At 48.8% G+C, this 20808-nt stretch overlaps 3 protein-coding genes across 19 annotated transcripts in view; 2 read left to right on the forward strand and 1 right to left on the reverse strand.

Annotated features, from left to right (window-relative positions):
- The window catches only part of SAMD8 (sterile alpha motif domain containing 8), a 73307-nt gene extending 67870 nt beyond the window's left edge, over nucleotides 1–5437 (reverse strand). The window contains exon 1 of one of the 5 annotated variants that reach the window (XM_077124834.1): nucleotides 5300–5435. The gene's annotated coding sequence lies outside the window, so the exon portion shown is untranslated. Of the gene's footprint in view, nucleotides 1–5243 lie in introns of all 5 variants that reach the window. The other 4 variants (XM_077124836.1, XM_077124835.1, XM_077124837.1 and 1 more) reach the window with 4 other exon arrangements.
- Nucleotides 5438–7014: 1577 nt separating this feature from the next.
- Nucleotides 7015–12193, forward strand: DUSP13A (dual specificity phosphatase 13A). 3 transcript variants are annotated; one of them, XR_013161476.1, is made up of 6 exons: nucleotides 7015–7336; nucleotides 7987–8204; nucleotides 9529–9736; nucleotides 10331–10914; nucleotides 11227–11348; nucleotides 12091–12193. XR_013161476.1 is itself a non-coding variant. In XM_077124851.1 (4 exons), exons 1-3 carry the CDS (start codon nucleotides 7188–7190, stop codon nucleotides 9726–9728), a joined length of 567 nt encoding a protein of 188 aa, XP_076980966.1. In that variant the 5' UTR covers nucleotides 7015–7187; the 3' UTR covers nucleotides 9729–9736; nucleotides 12091–12191. The 3 variants fall into 3 exon arrangements, 2 of the variants coding, with proteins under 2 accessions (XP_076980966.1, XP_076980965.1); XM_077124851.1 differs by lacking the exons at nucleotides 10331–10914; nucleotides 11227–11348 and having other exon boundaries at nucleotides 12091–12191; XM_077124850.1 differs by lacking the exons at nucleotides 11227–11348; nucleotides 12091–12193 and having other exon boundaries at nucleotides 10331–11162.
- Nucleotides 12093–20458, forward strand: DUSP13B (dual specificity phosphatase 13B). 11 transcript variants are annotated; one of them, XM_077124841.1, is made up of 6 exons: nucleotides 16102–16197; nucleotides 16499–16632; nucleotides 17159–17273; nucleotides 17450–17623; nucleotides 19128–19348; nucleotides 19999–20458. In XM_077124841.1, the coding sequence occupies exons 3-6, from the start codon at nucleotides 17218–17220 to the stop codon at nucleotides 20199–20201; spliced, it is 654 nt and encodes a 217-aa protein (XP_076980956.1). In that variant the 5' UTR covers nucleotides 16102–16197; nucleotides 16499–16632; nucleotides 17159–17217; the 3' UTR covers nucleotides 20202–20458. The 11 variants fall into 11 exon arrangements, with proteins under 11 accessions (XP_076980955.1, XP_076980960.1, XP_076980954.1 ...); XM_077124842.1 differs by having other exon boundaries at nucleotides 16499–16596; XM_077124843.1 differs by having other exon boundaries at nucleotides 16499–16596; nucleotides 17204–17273.
- Nucleotides 20459–20808: the final 350 nt, after the last annotated feature.

Here is a 20808-nt window from a genome sequence, read left to right on the forward strand (position 1 = left end):
AGTTTCACTTGATTGTGTGTGCATGTTTAACACTCCAAAAATACTGGATATTTGCTGTCTAAAGCAACTGTCCCCTACTTCTAAAATATAAAGCCATATATTCAAATGCTACCAAAGAAATTTAGAACAACTGATGAAACTTGGTTCATAAATACAAAGTGTGCTGTTCTTGGAAGTTATTACTTAAATTATCAGGATAGAGAAAACATTTTTAAAGTTACTGTTTTCAAGTGATGTATGAAACCTAAAAATTAAAATCCAGATCCCAAAGTATAAGAGGGGGAAGAGATAAAAAATGTTTATAAAGTTAATGTCAATATATTTTCCTTACAGCAATTATATATCATGCTAAAAATAGGCCTAAATCCAACTTTATCTAATAAAACTTACCTAATATGCACAGAATAGAGACAAATTACACTAGTTTACAGATCCATAAACTGAAGCATAAAATCAATTCTTATGAAAGCAAAAAGCCTAAATTGCAATTTGGAGAACAAGGACTACTTTGGCCATTTATGGCCAAACGCTGTAATCAACAGTTCTGCAGTTTCTGGTTTTTGAGATTATCCAGCTTGTTTCATTCCATTTTTTATTCTTAATCCTAAATGGAAATCTTTTCAGCGAGCTAACAAAAAATGGTTCTTTTTCCTATATATTTATCAAAAGACATTTTAGGTTTTATTAGTAAGCACATGGCATTGTGTTCAAAATACCTGTGAAATCTGGTATAATTACAAAATTTAGGGCAAAGAACAGTTTCAAAGATTCTGAACCAATTCCTATCGTCCATTTTTGAAACTTGCTAGCAGTGGTTTTCTACTGTTTTGTTATGTCCCACTTCTGCACAGTGGAATTTGGGCAGTACATATGAAGAAACTAAATTGCCTCCTCACATATATCACTGTTCTTTTGGCTACACTTCAGTTCTGGGATATTATTTTCTGCCCTGACCATGCACTCATATACTTCTCAGAAAAAAGTTGTCACATGTACTAAACAACACAACTTTTCTGGTTTCCACTTGCTTATGAACTAAGTCTCCTATCAGATTGCAATTAATTCTATAACACATCCAGTTCTGTCTCAGATCAATGAATAAGAATTTGACAGAAATCACTGTCTAGTTTATATCTTCAGTTACAGCAAAAAATAATTTTTATAGAATGATTAAAGTTTAGTGGTAATTTAGTTAAGAGTTAAAGTAGCCAAGTATATAAAATTCTAACTTTTATTCTAATCACTAAAATATTACTTGAACAGGCTACAAGTCTGATACTTTGATTGGTAAAATACTTTCTTTTAAATATACTACATCCATCCCCCCAAATCAAATCAACATAATGGGAACTGAGAAACTGGTTCAAGACTTCAAATCCCATTGATATTGTGAAAACGCATTGGATTTGGATCCAAATTCTAATGTATGGTTTTGGTAATCTTTGATTTTCATGCCAATATTTTATTAATGAAACGGGATCAATTGATCAAATGAATGGGATGTTGATTTAATCAGTTTCAAAGTTCTAAACTACAGTCAATTTACAGGCATTTCCAAATAACCCAGTGACACAATTCAACATATTGGAAGACCCTAAATCAGCAGAATCCATGACTGTTATCTCCTGCTAGAATTTCTTATCTGTCAAAAATCCCAAGAGAACAGAAAAAAACTGTATCAACACAGACACATTATTCCCTCTCTTGTCCTCTGTCATAATTTATAAGCTTAACTAACCCATAATAAAAACTTAAGACAAATGCAAATATAGTTCACTGCCCCACAACACCCTTTTGGGGCACATATCATGTGAAACACAGTGGTCAAACTATTAGGATCAAGTTCTCCTAGTTTGTATCATCCTAAACAAGAGCTAAGATCTACTCACATTATGTTACATTCTACACTGAAGTGACTATTGAACTGGAAGGGCCCAGTGTACAGTAAAGCAAGAGAGTATTTCAGTATGGGAAGCCTGAAGTCACTAAACTTAGCAGAGGTTAGGCTTGAGAGCTGATGATGGTGGTGCTTTTAATAGAGGAGGAGGTGTGGGCATATTTATACCACCAATCTGTCTCAAATCCATATCTGTATCCCAGTCAGTGGCAGAGGCAGTGTGTAAACATTGATTTGTTCTCCAAGTATGCCAGGCCTATGCTCTCCTATTTGTAGTTAACTTCCTGATTTCTCACAGCCAAGAGAACAACAAGACCTAAAGTAAGAATCATTGTCATGGTGCCATCTTTAGTCAAATGACTTTCTGTTCTTGTCCTGCTATAACCCCTCAATGTGTTTCTTCATATCCTTAGAGGGAAAAAACACAAAACAGGTTTCAAGACCTCCAAAAACTACATGCAAGCAAGAATTAAAGATAAAGCATTTATCTTATTATTTCATAAATAACACAATCTTATTTGTAAGCAAATAAGAACACATGAGAGAAAAGTGAAAAAGTTACATCCTCCCCAGTCTTTGCAAAAAGTACAGCTTTTAAGCTGAGCATGAGATGACACAGTCTCTCTCTATTAAAAAACTATTAAAATAATTACAATGGGTTAATATTGTGTATTTCTACCAAATATCACAATTTTTCAAAAGAGTTTCATAGATAATTTAGCAGAATATATAATTGTATTCATGTCTCATATAAGTCAATTGGATGTTCAAAAAGAAATCAAAGCTACAGAAGCTTTAAATTTTAAAAGTGAATTCAACATTCACTAACAATTCTCCACTCATGAAGAATGAAGGGCACAGAATCTGAAGACAGGGAAGATTTCCATCTGTAAATTATTGGCTGTGTTAAGTAAGCCAAACTATATCAGACCTGAAGGTAAAAACCTCAAAAGAATAACTATTTAATATGGTCATTCTTATAAGACCAAAAAATAATAGTTCATTAAAATATCTGTGCTTCAGCTTGCAAAATCAAAGTTCAAATTTCAATTCTCAAAAGAGCCATGAAAATAATTCAATCAGTTGTGACAGTTTTTTTCTTCTGCATGTTGAAAAATTATTTAACTGTGTATTTCATTAGCACATATACAACTCAGAATTTCCCATTTTAACCACTTTCAAGTGATTGTGATAAAGTTTTGAAAAACCATCGAGGATCCAGTGATTAACAGAATAAAATGACTGTAAGCAGCTGTGCAATGTAAGAGTCTTTGCAAAAAGGGTAGAGTGCTACTGAAATCAAATTTAATTTATCTAAATATGTCTGCATGTTCTGCCATCACAGCCTTGATGGTTTTTCCCAGTAACACAGATCTTCTAGCTTTAAAGAAATTGCTCTACCATAAAACTGACTCTCTTTATAACTAAGTGGCTATAACTACAAAGGGGAAACAAAAATAAAAAAAATTTTCGGCAAGCTAATATATTAACTGTATAACTATCTAATAGCACTTCTTAATCTTAACATGTAACATTAAAAGAGAGTTCTTATATTTCAGTAAACTTCTACATGCCAAGACTGTTATTCCGAGATAAGTGTGAAGACAAGGTCGCTAGAGGATCTCAGTCTGGTGAGGGTAAACAAAACATAAATAAACAACAGCAATACTGTGTATACTTCTTCAATAAAAGATCTTTTTCTTAAGTTAAAGAAAGGGAAATTAATCTTTTAGCAAAGCAAAAGCAAAGAATGTACCACTCTTTTGAAGAATAATTACTATTTCATTGAGCATGTGAAGGTGTAACATGTAGTCTATACACATAAACTAATTTAAAACTTTGTTGCAATCACTAAATTATCATCTCATGAAGATTAAGTAGATATCCATTTATAGTTGAAACCATGTGATTAAGTTTGTTTTGAAATGGTCAACAACTTGTTATAATTTAACAATTTACAAAAGGAAAATAACTTAATTCTATTAAAGTGAATATAAGCATTGTAGTAATTTTTTTTTTGGTATGATTATGTTTGGTACTATGTCTTTCATTAAAAGCATCTACATACCCCTCTATTAGCTGCCAACTACAAGTATCCTCCAGTCTTACTTTTCTAGATCACACTACTCAAAATATTATTCAGACTATACTTGCAAAATTGCTTTAGAATAGTGGTCTTGAAAATCTGCCAAAAGCATCCCTCAAATATTTGAGAACTCCAATCACATAATTATCAGTGAGAAAAAGATTTGGTAGACATTTGGGGCTGTGGTGGTTTCATATCTAGTTTTAAGTAACCTCTTAACTCAGAAACCTGCACTAACCATTATTTTGACAGTGGTCATTACATGTGTCAATTCAAGCTCTGAAAGTGAAATCAGTCAGTACTGAGTATCTGTAAAACCCAAGTGTCCAAATTCTTATTTCAAGTTCAATTTTTAAAATGTATAGGTACTATATTAAAACTTTTATTAAAGACCGAAACTAGTCTGGTATTTAAAGCCAAATTAAAAAAAGAAAAGAAAAAGTACATGTTACTTTTGGAAAAAAATCCAAGCGACAGTTTGTTTTCTAAATCACTCGTTTCACTGCCTTTCCTAAACATCGCTGCTTTTCCAATATTTCCCCTAGCTCTTTGGGCAAATCAGTGATAGACACTGTCTCTCCCACTCCAAACTCTTTGACGGGTCCAATGGCCACAAACGAGAAAGCCCTATAATCCAAGTACACTACTAGTGATTTTTTGACGCTTTGAAAGACAACCGTGAAAACGCCAAAGTCCTAAATTAGCTCCCCCAGGGCCTCGTTTTCTTACCAGACCACATTTCTCATTGTCAATGCCTCCCTCAACCCCTTAGGCTGAACGTCTTCCCACCCAAGACCGCTCCCCTTCCAGTCGAACCTAAATTCTGCCTTCCCCTGCCACCATCCCAACCTTGGTCAGCCCTCGGTGAGTTCCCATCCCGTTCCCTCTCCCTCGCCATGTGGTGACATCCTCCGACCCCTTACCCCCACTGCCAAATCCCGGAGCATCTCTTCCTCCGGTTCCACATTCCTACCGGACCCCTCTGATCTCCCCTCACCACCCTGTCTTCCAAAGCCTCCAACCCCTTGCCCCCTCAAGGCCACATCTTTTCTGTCTCCCACTCCCTCTCGCCCTTCAGCCTCCGCTTATACCCCAGCCTCGGGTCGTCATCAAACCCTCAGGCCCCTCGGCTCGACAACCTCCATTTCCCTCAGATTCCATTCTAGAGCTGACTCTCCAGACTCCCCCAACCGTCTCCCCGTGGCCCCTCCGGATCCCTGTCCCTCGGCAGGTGCAGCCCCGTCCCTGATCCCCACTCACCCTGGGTTGCAGATGCCCCCCCGACTCCCCTCTCCTCAGCCTCAGCTCCCGCTCACCTCCGCGGTCGGAGCCGGACTCCCCACACCCTCCGCCGAGTCGGCGTCCGGGCCGCCGTCAGAGTCCCGGACCCTCGGAGCAGCGCCGGGGTGAAGCGCTTGAAGCGGCGGGGGCGGAGCCCGGGGCGGGGAGCCGGGGCGGAGGCGGGGGCGATGGCGGCTGCGCGCAGGCATCGCCCCGGCTCCTGTCACCGTCGCGCCGGCCGCAGCTCCAATCCGAACCGGAACTGCTTCGGGAGGCGGAGCCCTATCGGCGGGGGGGAGGGGGGGGCGGGGCCAAAACCGGAAGGGACGCGCGGCTCAAGATGGGGAGAAGCAAAAAGGCACGCGAGTCCCGGAGCCTGAGGTCGCGTGCGTTAGGCCTTAGCTCAAAGCAAGAGGAGCCAAGGGAAGGGGCTAGTGGAGATGGAGCGGGACCTATGGGAATCGTTAAAGAGGCCGAGGCACTAGAGACTATCCTAATTCATTGGAGGGAGCTAGTTCCTCCCCAAGAGCCAAGCCCCAGTGCCAGTTGTTACCATTTATTGTCCCTTTACTTTCTAACAATCCCTATGCTGAGTGACATATAAACATCTCATTTAATCCTTATTTTAAACAAGGATATCATCTTGTTTGAGATATCTATCTATCTGCCAGGTAGATATCATCGCACAGAAAGGCCAGGAAACTTTCCTGAAGTACTTGCAGTTCATGTGCCAAAACTGGTATTCCAACCCAAATCTAACTTCAGAACCTATGCCCGTCTCGTTTCACAACATAACCCCACCCTGAGTGAAGGTCCCCTCCCAACCCTGGCCTAGAGTTGGCATAAACAAAGTCTCCTCTTCGGCCCTGTCTCCCCACACAGTACAGAGTAGACCTCCGTGGCTCTAATGGGGTGGGAGCAGATGCTGGGAAGGACATGAGTGAGGACTGCTTCCTGGGATGCCGTGGTGTGTTCAACCTGGACTCAAGGCTAGGGAAACTGGTAGTCCTTTCTACTGCAGCTCCTGCCCCTCCCAGCATTCGGGGCCTTCCTGAAGTCATCTAAGAGCAGGCAAGACATCTCATCTCGCCTGCATACAGTCCTGGAAGAAGGACAGATAGAGCTCTCTGTTTCTCTCCTGGGACTCTTACCAGATAACCGCTATGGATTTTTGCCTAATGCACTCAATAACCAATTCTTGAGACACCTGGGTTTGGAAGAAAGGGTTTGTCACTAGGCGCACAGTAGGAGAGTAGATGGCCTAGTGGCCCAAAATCTGTCTGGGGGGTTCAAGGTTTTTAAGGATTTAGCAAGGGAAGATGAGGTAATTTTGAATAACAAGTTCAAAGCACAAAAGGAGAGAATGTTATGATTATCATTTCAATAGGAAAACATAAACTGAAAGGAGGGGAGGCAGAGCTATCACTTCAATACTAAAAGTGTAAGCCAAAAGGAAGGGAGACAAGTTAGCTTTCAATAGCAGAGTCTAGCTGCTTTACAAAAGTCTGGGGGGGAGGGGGTTGAGACTAGTTAATGGCTGTCTTCAAATTCTTCATCAGCTTTAGGGCCTTTGCCCTACAAGAAAATGACCAGATAAAGAGAGCAACAGCTCTTACAGTCACAGAGGTACAAGATAAGAGCTTTTACAATCATTAACAAATGTTTCTTAAGCACCTATTATGTGTTAGCACATCCTTTGTTTCATATGAATTTTCACAAAAATTCTCTCACAGAGTTTGGGGACAATACTGTGGGGTGTGTGACTTGGCGACAAAAAGGCCCTAACCTCTCTAGAGACCTCTGTGACTTGCTGAGTCACTTGCTCCTGTCCCACCTGTTCCTGCCAATCTCTTGGAAGGAGAACTGACACTGGAGAGGCAGAGAGAAGTGAATGCAGAGGCAGAGGGGTGGGTGGGCTGGCCCATGGCTGACACCTCGCTCCCAGACCAAGAGGGAGATCTCAAAGCCACGCCTTGCCCCAGTGTCCTGGAACTGGAGGAGCTCTTGAGGGCAGGGAAGGTCTCCTGCGGCCGCGTGGATGAAGTCTGGCCCAATCTTTTCATAGGAGATGTGTGAGTGGTAGCCAGTGGAGGGGGGTGAGGTGGGAATGATGGTTCTTGGGCTATTTAGCGGGGATGGGGGTGGAGTGGGAACAAGGAGAAATAGCTCTGCTCTGAGCATTCCAGGCCTGGACCCTGGGGCTGGGGACGGGGCAGTGACTAGTTTGGCCATTAGGGGGCAGAGGGACAGAGAGCCCCTTTCCTGGCCCCAGCCTCCCTCTGGATGGAATGGGTGGGGAAACCTTACTGAAGGTGAATCAGGGAAGTTGTCACCTCTAAGCATTTGCAGGTCAGAAGCAGGTATGGGGTGGTGACCAGGAGTGACTGGATGCATGTGGGAGGTCATGGAGCAGGAAGGGCGGGGCAGCTGGGTCCCAGGACTGAAGCAATCCCTACCTCCTGCCAGGAGGCAGGAGACGGTTGCCTCAGGAATCGAAGATAACTTAAAGATAACCTCCTAAATCACACCCTCCCACCAGGAAGATTGGCAGGGTGGGGCGATGGGCTGAAGATTCCAGCTCAAACTGGCTGGGTTCTAGCTCCTTTCAGATCCTAATGGCTGTGTCCCTCTGAAGGGGTGTGTGTGTGGGGGGGTGGACAGAGAGCCTCCTTCCTGGACCCCATGACTCAACCTGCATCTCCCCCTCTCCTGCCTGTCTCAGGGCCACAGCAAATAACCGCTTTGAACTCTGGAAGCTGGGCATCACCCACGTGCTGAACGCTGCCCACGGGGGCCTCTACTGTCAGGGTGGTCCTGACTTCTATGGCAGCAGAGTGACCTACTTGGGGGTGCCAGCCCAAGACCTCCCCGATTTTGACATCAGTGCCTACTTCTCCTCTGCAGCTGACTTCATCCACCGTGCCCTCAGCACACCCGGGGGTAGGACCTGTGGCCCTCTCTCCATATCCCATCCTGCTCAGTCATGGGCGGTGAGGGGGTACCTGGTTTCCCCTCAATCATCAGTGCTCTTCCCATCCCTGGCTTTTAAAAAGGCCATCAGGTTTTTAAAAATCCTCTACCCAATATCCCAGCATCTTATCCAACCTCATTGATTCACATATGGGGAAACTGAGGCCTAGAAAACAAAGTCATGCCACAAGGTAACAGCTCTGGGGCTGAAAGCCAGATCTTCCAAACAGCGAAACAGTTCCTTTGTAAAATATCACTCAGTCTTGGGAAATCCCCCATTTGATACCTGGATGTCTCACTTCCACCCCAAAGTACCTTCAGATAGGGAAAGAAAAATCTTCGAATACCCAAAGTACAACAAAGAACCTGAGGAAGTTGGAGGCCCTGCTTTGTGCTCATCCTAGGAGACATCTGTGCTCTTGCTACATGTCCCTGGGCAAGCCACTGGACGCCTGTTGCCTCATCTATATAATGAAAATGCCAAGACTACAGCTCATAGCACTTTTTAACATCTGAAGCATTTGTTCTTCGTCCATTCATTCACCAGCTATTTACTGAGTGTCTGCTCTGTGCCGGGCACTGAGCTAGATGGTGGGCTCCAGACTTAAGCCAAACAGGGGCCCTGCCCTCACGGCGTCACACATTTGGTGGAAAGACAGTCAAAATGTGAAGTACCTTGAGGGCTACTCCAATGAGTGAGCAGATGTGAAGAACGATGGGGGCACAGGGCAGGGGCAGTCAGCCCAGGTACATGAGTGAGGGAACTGGGGGGACTTCCTTCCACATTTTCTCTGGGCTACATTCTAAAGTGATTAGCTGCTCTATGACCAAGAAGCGGTCAGCAAAGCTTGTGTGAGGAGCTTATGTCTTAGCTGAAACCTGATTGATGAACAGAAATTAGTCAGACCAAGAGAAGGGGAGAAGTTTTTCTAGTACTTTGAGTAGCATGTGCTAAGGGTGGATGCCAGAAACCATGACAGCTTTAAGGAAAAGAAAATGACCCAATGCACAGAGAGCTGAGCATTGGGGTGGCATGGCCTGAGATGAGGCAACAGGGTGGGTAGGGGCCAGCTCTAGAGGACTCTGAAGCCATGTGAAGGACTTTGGACCCCCTCCCCAGGGTAGGAAAAATGGGTGTACATTTGGCAGATCTAGCCTTTAATGGCTGAGTGACTTGCCCAGGGGCATAGAACGTGCCCAAGGCAGAGCAAGGAAAGACACTCAGGTCTCTACCCCGGGCCCCTGGGAGAAGCAGCTGGTGGGGAAGGGTTGTTCACCAGGATGTCTCCCTCAGCCAAGGTTCTGGTGCATTGTGTGGTGGGGGTGAGCCGCTCCGCCACGCTCGTCCTGGCCTACCTCATGCTGCACCAGCAGCTGCCCCTGCGCCAGGCGGTGATCGCTGTGAGGGCACATCGATGGGTCTTCCCCAACCGGGGCTTCCTCCACCAGCTCTGCAAGCTGGATCAGAAGCTGCGGGACGCAGGCCGGCACTGAAAGGCAAGGTGAGGGGTGGGCAGGGGGCTTGGGGTGGGACCAGTCGAGGGTTGGTTACCAGGGCTGTGTGGCTGGAAGTGAAGGCTGAAGAGGGCCTGACCTACTCCCTGAGCAGCTAGACTCCCTCACAGATCCAAATACGGGCAATCCTGTAGGGCCCGCTTTCCCCCAGCTCATCCAGATTCTTCAGCCCCCAGAGAGAACGGAAAGGCTAGGAAGGGGGTTGAACACACAAGATGGAAGAGGCGAGGTCTTCCCAGCCTTCTCAGCCAAAAGCCTATGGGAGGGGGTGCAAGGGTAGTTCAAAGGTAGAATTCTTGCCTGCCATGTGGGAGACTTGGGTTCCATTCCCGGCCCGTGCACTTCCCCCAAAACACAAACAAGCAAAAAGTCCACAAATGGTGCTGCAATAATAGGACACTCAAATGGCAAAAGAATGAAATGTGACCCCTGCCATACAGCATACATAGGAAAGGGAAAGGAGAAAAAAAAGCCTATGGGAGCTCATCTGAATCCCCCAAGGCCAGACCTGGCACATGTGGGCTGTCTGGACCTTCCCACACCTCATCATGCTTATAACCTCTGCCTCTCCTTCCCCTCAGGTCAAGACCCCAGCTGCAGCTCCAGGAAGAAACTATGGCTGCAGCTATTGTTCCAGGCTTAGTTAATTCTCATCCCAAGCCTGTGGCACTGTTCCCCACAACAGGGAAGGAGTATGGGTTCTGGAATGTGCTCCTGCCACCGGCCATGAGCTCCTCACCTAAGCTCTCGCTTGGTGCAAGAGTTCCGTCATCGTGCCATTCTGTTGTCTGTCTTGGACTGCACCCAGCTCCTTACTGCCCCCGTCACTCTTCTTCTGATTTCAGATCTCTATAGAAAGACCCTCCCTTGCTTCCCTCTCTTTCTGGATCTGGGGATTGCATGAGGACATAAAAGTCTTCCTGAAGTCTAACCAGACTCCTTCCTGCTTTCATTGACCCCCTGCCTTCTTATTCTATGTTCAGTGAAGTTGGACCAAAGGCAGATGGTCCTTAAATTGCACAAGGGGTACAGGTCACCAACACCACCTCTCCCTAAGCCATCCCCTCCCGCTGGGGGCCCCAGTGTCCATCTGCCCAGTAGAAGAGGTCAGGCTTCAACAACACCACCTCCAAGGCTCCTAGGAGGTGCACAAATGGCCATCCAGGTGCTGGCTCAGTTTCTCTTGCATCAGCCCTCTGTTCTCCTTCAGCTCAGAAGGGAGGAGGGGAGGTGTCTCTTCTTGGGGTGGAGTGGCTGTAGGGGCCCCAGGACTGTGAATGAAGATGTAGAGTGCCCACTGCCCTTCTCCCACCTTACCCAGGCTGGATCTGGCCCTATCTGGCCCCCTCAGCCCGACCTTCCCCACATTCATGGCCTCCCTGAGGACAGTTAGCAGAGAAAGGGGCGTCTCTCTGCTCCCCCTGCCCATTTCCAGCTCCTGTTTCCCATATGGCTTCTCCCCTCACTCTCTCTGCAGCCCGGGCTTTGTCTTGTCCTACCACCTACTGGCTTAGAGGGTGGGCAGTTGGCTGGGGTCCCTTTGGAGAAGGCACACCGAGGCTGGCCTAGGCTCCCCTGGGAGCTGGAAGAGTCCCTAGGGTATGGGCTGAATCCCCAACCCCCTTCCTCCCACCCCAGGGGAGCTGCTTTTACCTCTGAGTGCCAAGCCAGTCTTTCCACATGCCAGCTCCCCAGCTGAGCATCTTGGGGGTGGGGGTAGGTTACGGTAAGATAGGGGGCTTGGCTTAGAGTTTGGGGGTGAGTGTGATAGGAGAAGAATTGGGTTTATACCTGGAGCTATGCTGGGTGGGAAACTGTTGTAGGGAGCTCTGTGGGTGTTGGGGGGCAAGAGAGGGATAGGCATGGCATATTTCCAGCATTCACGTTCTCCTCTATGGACAGGTTTCAGGAACCTGGCAGAGCAGCACATCTCTGGTTACACTAAATCACCCACCTCCTCCAGCTTGGACCCTTAAGCACCTAGACCCCTGACCTCAGCATCTATTCCCAGAAAGCAGCTGGCTTTGGGGGTGGGGTCAGTTGGGCAGGGCTGCAGCATTGCATGATTCCCAGGACTACTATCCACCACAGGGTCTGGGTGACTAGAGCTCCCAGGGTTGTGACTCAGAGAGGAAGGAGCTGTGCAACAAGATCAACTCTCTCCATGAGCCCTGGGCCCCAAACCTGCCTCCTCTTCTCTTCCAGCATCTGCACCTACCTGACCTTACACAGGGTTCAGGGTAGAAGCAGGTTAAATGGCAGTTATTGCTCCTGCCCCAAGTCCCAGCCCATCTGGGACTCGGTTTACCTGCCTGTAATATGGAGCTCATCTCTCCCCCAGAACTGGTCCTTACTCCCTGCCACAGGGCTCTGCCACTTTGCTCCCCGGGTGCTGGCCCTGCTGGTGCTGTTGGAGCTACTCGGCCAGGTGGATGCCTGGAAGAAGGTAAGTGCTGTAGAGCCTGCCCTTCCAGCTCCTTCCTCCTGCTGCTTGCACCCTGTCTCAGCAGCCTCTCCTCCTGGCCAAGGAGCAGAGAGGGAGGGGATTCTAAGTGCTCATGATGGCCCCTGGCCGCAAACTGCCTCTCTGAGGTCTCTCCTGGGCTCCAGGAGCCCCAGGGGGGCCTGGGACCTTGACTTGAGTTCAAACTTCAGAGACCCCAGTGTAGGTGTCATGTCTTTGTGTATGCCCATTGTGTGCAAGTGGGGAGGTGCATGGAGGAATGGTGTATGTGAAGCAGGTCTCTGGGTAGTCAGGGAGGGTTATTAAGAAGCCCAAATCCAAGGTCCCTAACTGACCGGTTAGCCTTGGGAAGGACCTTGGGAACCATCTCAGTGGCCTCAAGGGACAGTGGGGCCTTGGGCGAGGAACACTCGATTCTGTTTTGGAGGAAGGAAGCAGCTTGGCAAAAAGTGGAGTGGCTCCTGGACATATGGTTTCTGACTTCAGTTCAAGGCTGGGCCTCCAGCCTCTGTGCCAAGATCTAAAGATTGCTCCGTAACCCGCTGATACCATTTTCTGTTTGTTTGCTTGTGCTGCTTCCCTCAGCCAAGTCTTCTAGATCCCCCACTAAGGGCCTGCAAATCTGAGCCCTGCTCGTGACAATCCACCAATTCGCTGTGCTTATGTCCAGCCAGTAGCCTCCTCCACAGAAGACCCTTCCAGCCTTAACCCTTCTCCCCTTACTCCTCACCACCCCTGAAGGCCACATGAATGCTTAAAATGGTTCACTGGATCTTCCTGCTCCTGGCCTCACTATAAACGTACATTGTACACACAAACTCACAGCCACACCCTGTGCCATGCTGCGTCTACTCCCAGCGTGGCCTGGCCTAGGCTAGGCCTAAAGGGCAGAATGCCTGGCTGGGCTTGGCACTGGCCAAGCCATGGGATCAGTGGGCGAGTTGGGAGTGGCAAGGGAAGGTTGGAAGAGGGGAGCAGTACATCATGCTTTATAATTAAACTCAAATCAAAAAATAGAAACAGCATCAAGTGTGTAGAGACAGGCGTCTGGAAGCCGATGGCACAAATTGCCCATTGGAGACCACAGCTTGGGCAAGATAACCCCTCAGGTGGGTGAATGCCCCTATTTCAGGGTGGCGGCACAGAGCATGCCGGGTAATGAGGGGTCAGGGCACCAGTGCCTTTGTTGGGTAGAGGACTGGGGAAGTGTGGAGAGGGCTGGGGGTCTGTGCTGGTTTGAGACTATTATGTACTCCAGAGAAGCCATGTCCTTTAATCCTCATTAAGTATTGCTGGGTGGAATCTTTTTCATTGTTTCCATGGAGATGTGACCCACCCAATTGTGAGTGGTAACTTTTGTTTGATTGGATGATTTCCATGGAGGTGTGTCGCCACCCATTCAAGGTGGGGTTGCTTATTAGAGCCCTTTAAGAGGGAACCGTTTTGGAAAACGCTTTAGAGCCAACAGAACCGACAGAGCCAACAGGACAGACAGAGCCCTGGGGAGGCCTCCGAAGAAGCCTGGAGAGAAAGCTGGCAGACATTGGCATGTGCCCTTCCAGCTGAGAGAGAAACTCTGAACATCACTGGCCTTCTTGAACCAAGGTAACTTCTGTTGGATGCCTTAAGTTGGACATTTTTATAGCCTTGCCTTAATTTGGACATTTCATGGCCTTAGAACTCTCAACTTGTAACTTACTGAATTCCACTTTTTAAAAAGTCGTTCCAGTTTTAGTATATCTCATTCGGGCAGCTTTTACTAGCTAGAACAGGGACCAACTGGGTCAGAGGTAAAGGCAAAGCAAAACACAGGGATCTGGGTTTGAATCCTGGCTCCCACACAATTTGGCTGTGTAACCTTGGGCATATCGCTTAACCTCTTTGAGCCTCAGTTTCCTCATCTATAAAATGGGGATGAAAATATTACCAATGTCCTAAGGATACTGTGAGGATTCAATGAGAAAATGTCAGTACCTGGCTCTGTGCCTAGTATGTAGTACATCCTAGTAAGTGGTGAGTAATTATTGCTGTACTGAGAAAGAATCATCCAGAGACACAAAAAGAAAGAACTCAAGTCTCTGAAGGAACCCTCTGCCCTGGATATGGCTGAGGCTTAAAAGAATAGCAGTAACAACAGTACTGGTAATCCCAGTAAGAGGCACCATGAGGCAGCCACTGTGGTGAGCACTTCACATTTACTATCCCATGGAATTCTCACAGCAGCCCCACTGAGGGGCTCAGAGAAGTCCGCACACATATACCAAGTCATTGACCTGGGAATTCTACCCAGACCTGCCCACTACCTGCCCACTTCTGCACTCCACGCGTGAGAACCCCAGCTGCTCACCCCTGGTACCCCCTTACCTCCATCCCCAAGGCTTCCTTCACCAGACTCCTTGCTGGGCCTACCCTGAGACGTGCAGCCCTAGCTGGCCCCCCTGGGAGGAGGGGGCAGAGGGAGAACATGTGTCTAGAGCAGCAGCTGAGGAGGTGGACGGCAAACCGCTGCCCCTGCCCTGAGGGAGCCTGTGCTCCGCCTGGGGCCACGGGCATGCAGGGGGCTCTCCTGGGACCCTGCGGAGGAGCAGGGGCTTCCTGTGAGGGGGCAGCGAGGCAGAGACAAACGGGAGAGCAACAGAGAGAGGAGGAGGGATACAAAGACAGAAAACAAGTGTGTGAACTTGTAAACAGCAGCCACACAAGAGAACGGGAAAACCACAGCCCACAGAGGCAGCCGCTCAGCGTCGGTGGGAGCAGCAGGGAGAAGGTGACCTGGAGCCCCCGGCACCGAACAAGGACTAGAGTGTTTGGAGAGGGGAGCCAGGGGCGGGGCCTGTCCCTGCTGGATGCTGGGCCCCTGCTTCGCCCTGCTTGGCAGAGGAGATGTGGAAGGCGCTGTCTGGCAGGACCCTCAGCAGTCAGGTCTGGGGTGGCAGAAACAAGGGAAGCCTCCTGTAGCCCCCCGACTCTCCTTCCTTGTCTGAGCTTGGAGCTTCTGGAAAGAAGTCACTGGGCTGGCAATCCTGGATCCCCCCCGGGACAGAGCAGACAGGCGTGGGTATAGCTATGAGGTTTGGGAGAGAGGCCCTAGACAGGACCTGACAAAGGGAAAAGGCCAGGGAGAAGCCCCCATTCTCCAAAAGTGGGCCTACGGCTCCTAGGAAGCTGAGGCATGGGTTGTGGCCTAGCAACCCCGGATTCCTGACCCCTCAGCTGGCTCTTCCCTGGAGCCCCCAGGAGGTCTGGGGTCCAGCTTTCTCTCTGCTGTGTCTGGAGATTGGGCTGCGAAGCCTCCACCGGCCACTGGGAGGCAGTGTTACCCCACGCCAGGCTCCGCGGGCCAGAGCCCCACCTGCCAGGCTTCTGGAAGTTCCATCCAGCCCAGCCTGGGGCTCTTGCAGCCCCTGCTGCTGGCTTCAGACCAGTGTGGAAACTGGACTTCCCTCGAGTCCGGGGACTTTTCCAACCCCGACACACACATACTCATCATTGCATACCCAGCCACTCCTCTCATCCTCAGGTCAGACCCTCAGTTAACCCTGGTCAAGCAAGGCCACAATCTTTAGCCTGAGAAAGGGAAACTGGCCCAGAGAAGAGCCAAGATTTGCTTCTGGTCACAGAATGGGTCGTGGCAGAGTCCCAGCCTGAGGCAGGCTCTTGGGACTCTGTTTCTACCACTTGAGGTCGCCTCCCATCTTCATTGGGGGAATGGGGGTGTTTATGGGGCCAAGAGTCTTCAATCCCAAAGATATGCCAAGCTGAGAGAGGGTCTGGGTGTTTTGGGACAACCGCTGCCTCAGTCCACAATAGGCTGGTTCTGTTCTGAGGCCCCACCCCCCTGGGCTCCAAGGGGAGGATCTGGAATTCTAGCCACTTCACAGCATGTGTGTTCTGGGTAGAACCTGCCCTGGCCCCATTCCGTTCACACGCAGAGTCCTGCCCCTGCTCCCACTCCCCCACTCCCAACCCCTGACCATGCTCTAGGTAGGTGGCAGGCCACCCAGCCCACCCTGAGAGGTCACAGTGAGGGATGAGGGGGAAGGCCGGGTCTTCACTCCCACCCTGTCCCCCTGCTGCCCGCTGGGTGAGCTTGGCCAAGCCCGTGGCCTCCTGGGTGCCCGTTTCTCTTCCTGCTCCAGGCACCTCCTACCAGAAAGAAAAACCGTTCCTCCCTGTTTACACCGTCCCTAGCTATTGGCTAAAGGGACCAGAGATTGTTAGCCAAGATGGGCACTCCTTCCCATCACGGCGCCAGACTCAGGTCCTGGTGCCACTGACCCCCCAGCTGTGCAGGGCGCCGGATTCCCTCAGCCAGCTGACTCCTGACACAGCCCACCCCGCCGGGGTGAGGCCTGCCCTGCAGCGCTGGCCTGAGTCCTGGGGGTAAGGAGGAAAATCCCTGGGCTTCCAGGCAGATGTGTAAGTCCTCAATGCCAGGCTTCCCTGCACAGACAGACCAGCTAGCGGCCCTTCCCTGGGGTCCCCAAAGATGGTGACTGAAAGAACTGGGGATGTATTTGGAATAGCACAGACTGGATTTAAACCCCAGCTTCCCTACTTATTAGCCAGAGGGCATTGGGTGGCACTTAAAAAAATTTTCTGTGTGCTTCAGTTTCCTCCTGTGGAAAACAAGGACTGCAGTATCTACCTCATACATGGGGGAGAGAGTAAATAAATGGGTTAGTGTTTGTGAGGCACCAGACATATAGGAGGCTTCAGATTATTCAGTGTGGAAATGCTAACAAATGTTGGTTCACAACCCTACTCCAACCCCAGATGGGACTTGCTCTCCATGCATCTGAAACTGGAAGGGGATGGGAACCTGAGGACAGCCTGTGGTAGGGGGGTAGGGGCTTGAGATGAGCTGCCTTGGGGTGGGGGGTGGGTGGGCCTTCTCGGAGCCCTCTCAGGGCCGCAGCCACCTGTGCTGTCCATCCCTACAAAGTCCCGAGTGACCAGCGTCTTAAGGGCTGATGTCTGCCTGAACCAGTGCTGCAGACAGGAATGCTGGGGGCCCCTTGGCCAAAGCCTCTGACGTCAAATGCCTCAGCAAAGGGCAGGTGAGATATCTGCCCAGCTCTAAGGTGGCGACAAGGGATTCTCTTGAATGGTTCCAGGCTTCAGCCCCCACTAGATACTAGCTTCATTTAAAGCAGCTCAGTCCCTTCCCCCAGCATCCCAGTGGCACCAGGGCACTGCCCCGCATCTGTCCACCGCAGTGTGTGCTCTGTCCCAGGATGGACTCGTTGCAGAAACAGGACCTCCGGAGGCCCAAGATCCATGGGAGAGTCCGATTGACCCCCTACCAGCCACCCACACTTTCTTCGCTGCAGAGGCTGCTATGGTCCCGCCGGGCCATCCCACTGACCCACATCAACGAGGTCTGGCCCAACCTCTTCCTGGGCGACGCGTAAGTAAGGTCCATGACACTGGGGGTGGGGGGGTGCAAGGTCTCACATGGGGGTGGGGGACTGGGCCTCTACAGAGCCGTCAGGTGTCGTGGGGACAGAGATGGCCCTTCTTTACCTCTCACCATCTCTGTCCACATTTTTCTTTCCTTATTATTATTACTTTTAATTGTGAAATATAACACACACATAAGAAAAGTGCCCAGAGCATACGTGTACAGTTTCACTGCCCAGGTCAAGAAATATTTCTAACTTGTGCAGAAGCGCCTGCTGAATGCATCGTATCCAAATCCTATTCCTTCTCCCTGTAGATGACCATTATCCAGACTGTTGAAATAATCATTTCCTTGCTTTCCTTTATAGTTTTATCATCTATGTACCTCAACAATGTAGCTAGTTTTGCCTAAAGTTTTATGAATGGAATAAGACTGTGAGTGTTTTGTGCCTGGCATCATTTGCTCAAAATTGTGAGATTTACCCATACTATTATGTGTTGCTGTATTTGTTCATTTTTCATTGCTGTATAATACTTCATCGTTTGAACACACCATAGTTTATTCATCCTATTGCAATTGTACCTTTGAGTTGTTTCCACTTTTGGGCTATTGAGAATAGTGATGCTCGGCACACTCTACCCCATGGGTCCTGGGAGCGCACACAAGCTTGTTCAGAGTGTATATAAAGAGAGAGCAGAATTGTCACTATCTCTAAAAATTAGAAAAATATGCATTGATATATATGGGTTTTTGAAGATATTCTCAAAATTTAGAAAATATTGATCAGTATTTTATCCCCAAGCACACACACACAGAGACAACCAATAATAAAATCCTTGTAAATTTTTTTAAATGCATATACACATGCATGCTTTTTTACAATTATTTTTAAAAAAATTGGTATTATGTCATAATGCTGTTTTATAGTGTGCTTTATATAGAAAGATTTTTAACTAGAATCACACGTTTTAGAACATTTTCAACAAAAATTGAATTTCCCTATATACACTGTTTTGTAAACTGCGTTTTTCACAAGCTTCCAATATAGCATGAACATCTTTGCTTCTTTATCTCCATCTATTAGTAGTTGCATAGTATTTCATCATTTAGATATGCCATACTTAATCTCCTGTTACAGGATATTTAGGGGTTTTTTTCATTCAGTTTTTCACCATTTAAATATCACTAGGTTCAGCGTACATATGTCCGTGAGCACATTTTGGATTCTTTAATTAAGTTCCTAGAAGGAGAACTGCTGTGGCAAAGTATATGTACATTTTTAAGGCTTTTGATGAATGCAGCCAAACTTCCCTCCCTGAAAGTTGGCCTGAGGGAAAGGGACTCTTTAAACTCCATCTATGAAAGCTACTTCACCCCAGGTCAATTCACTGGTTCTAGTCTCCACCCTTGCAGGGAGATGCAGAGGAAGGAAGAAAATTCCAATCCGGCCAGGGGGTGACTGGGTGAGAGCTACCCCACCTCTCTAATCCCCCCGTGGCCTCCCCCCCAGGTATGCAGCCCGGGACAAGAGCACGCTCAGCCAGCTGGGCATCACCCACGTTGTGAACGTCGCTGCAGGCAAGTTTCAGGTGGACACAGGTGCCAAGTTCTACCGTGGAATGCCCTTGGAATACTACGGCATCGAGGCTGATGACAACCCCTTCTTTGACCTCAGTGTCTATTTTTTGCCTGTTGCTCGATACATCCGAGATGCCCTCAGCATTCCCCGAGGTGAGCTGTGGGGAAGGCCCTGGGTGGGGAGGAAGGGGTGCTCTGGGCTAGTCATCTCCTCAGTAGCACCGTTGGGTGGGTCTTTCAGCAACCCTCCCACCCCATAGGGCAGGTAGCTGCTGCCATTTAGTGAGTGTCCCTTTGGGGGACCATCTTGAAACCAGCAATCACAGACATAACTAGGGTCCAGTGTGGTCAACAGGGTAACCACATCCCTTAGCAAGAGGACAGGCGTTTGGGCAGGAGGTTCAGGACCTAGCCAGAGGCTACTGAGTAGAGTCCTCTAAGATGAGGCCCTGGCATAGAGCTTCAGGAGCAGAGGAGAGAGGAGAACTGGGGGGAAAGGGAGGTAGATAGACACCTCTTGTAACCTGAGGCAAACCAGAGGCCCTCAGGAGTACAATGCCTCCCTCCCCCAGAGTTGCAAAGGATGTCAGAGGAAGCACCCTAGACTGGAAGATGGGAATTCCAACTGCCAACCTTAGCCCTGCCACCAACTTGAATTAGTTCCTTCCCCTCTCTGGGCCTTAGTTGTCCTGATAGTGGGCAGTGTCACTGTTCCAGGGTGCCGGATGGGTGGGTGGGAGGTTAGCTGACTCCCAAAGGGGTGGGTGGTAAGAAGGCTAATGCCAGGTCGGATCTCTCTGCAGGCCGCGTGCTGGTCCACTGCGCCATGGGGGTGAGCCGCTCTGCCACGCTCGTCCTGGCCTTCCTCATGATCTGTGAGAACATGACGCTGGTGGAGGCCATCCAGGCAGTGCAGGCCCACCGTGACATCTGCCCCAACTCAGGCTTCCTCCGGCAGCTCCAGGTTCTGGACAACCGACTGGGGCAGGAGACGGGCCGGCTCTGAGCTGGCAGGTAGCCAGGAGCTCCAGCCCTCCAGCCAGCATGGCCTGACAAGACCAGCCTGGCCCTGGGGACAGCAGCCTCTGCTGTTTCCAGTGATCCTGAGATGTATATAGCAAATGGGGCCTTACGCTGAGGCAGAGGCAGGGAGCGCTGGGCATTGGAGAGCAGAGCTGGTGGGTTTCCCTGACCCAATCCAGAGATTCTTTATGCAAAAGAGAGTTCGGTCTGTCTCTATAATAAAGGGTTCATCATAATAAAGACAGGAGATCATTTGGTGGTTTGTGGGACAATGGCTTACTCCCAGGATGGCCTGCCTGCTCGGGCTTAGCGAGATGCAGCCAAGGGGGAGAGACAGTCTGTACTAAGGCTTAATGAGGAAGGAGGGCAGGTGGCAATCAATGAGTGACATCTGCCTTGGGTGCAAGAAGGAGGGTGGTGGCATGAGTGCTGAGAATAAGCTGACTTCTTCCTCATCTTGCCCTCCTCATACCTCACCCAAGAGTTAAGTTGTCTGAATAAAGGCTAAAGTTTGAGGCTTCACTATCCTCTCTGCAGCCATCCTCCCAAAAGCCAATTATCAAAATTCACAGTGCATCTCTTGGATCCAC

This window comes from Tamandua tetradactyla, chromosome 13 (genome assembly GCF_023851605.1).
Source record: "Tamandua tetradactyla isolate mTamTet1 chromosome 13, mTamTet1.pri, whole genome shotgun sequence".
Lineage (NCBI taxonomy): Eukaryota > Metazoa > Chordata > Mammalia > Pilosa > Myrmecophagidae > Tamandua > Tamandua tetradactyla.

Bases quoted from the DNA above. Each gene is read 5' to 3' on its own strand.
- DUSP13B (XM_077124839.1), top strand. From the start codon at position 16,244: ATGAGGGGGAAGGCCGGGTCTTCACTCCCACCCTGTCCCCCTGCTGCC. The intron at 17,624-19,127 runs GTAAGTAAGGTC...CCTCCCCCCCAG, and splicing joins AACCTCTTCCTGGGCGACGC to GTATGCAGCCCGGGACAAGA. The intron at 19,349-19,998 runs GTGAGCTGTGGG...ATCTCTCTGCAG, and splicing joins TGCCCTCAGCATTCCCCGAG to GCCGCGTGCTGGTCCACTGC.
- DUSP13A (XM_077124851.1), top strand. From the start codon at position 7,188: ATGGCTGACACCTCGCTCCCAGACCAAGAGGGAGATCTCAAAGCCACG. The intron at 7,337-7,986 runs GTGAGTGGTAGC...TGCCTGTCTCAG, and splicing joins AATCTTTTCATAGGAGATGT to GGCCACAGCAAATAACCGCT. The intron at 8,205-9,528 runs GTAGGACCTGTG...TGTCTCCCTCAG, and splicing joins TGCCCTCAGCACACCCGGGG to CCAAGGTTCTGGTGCATTGT.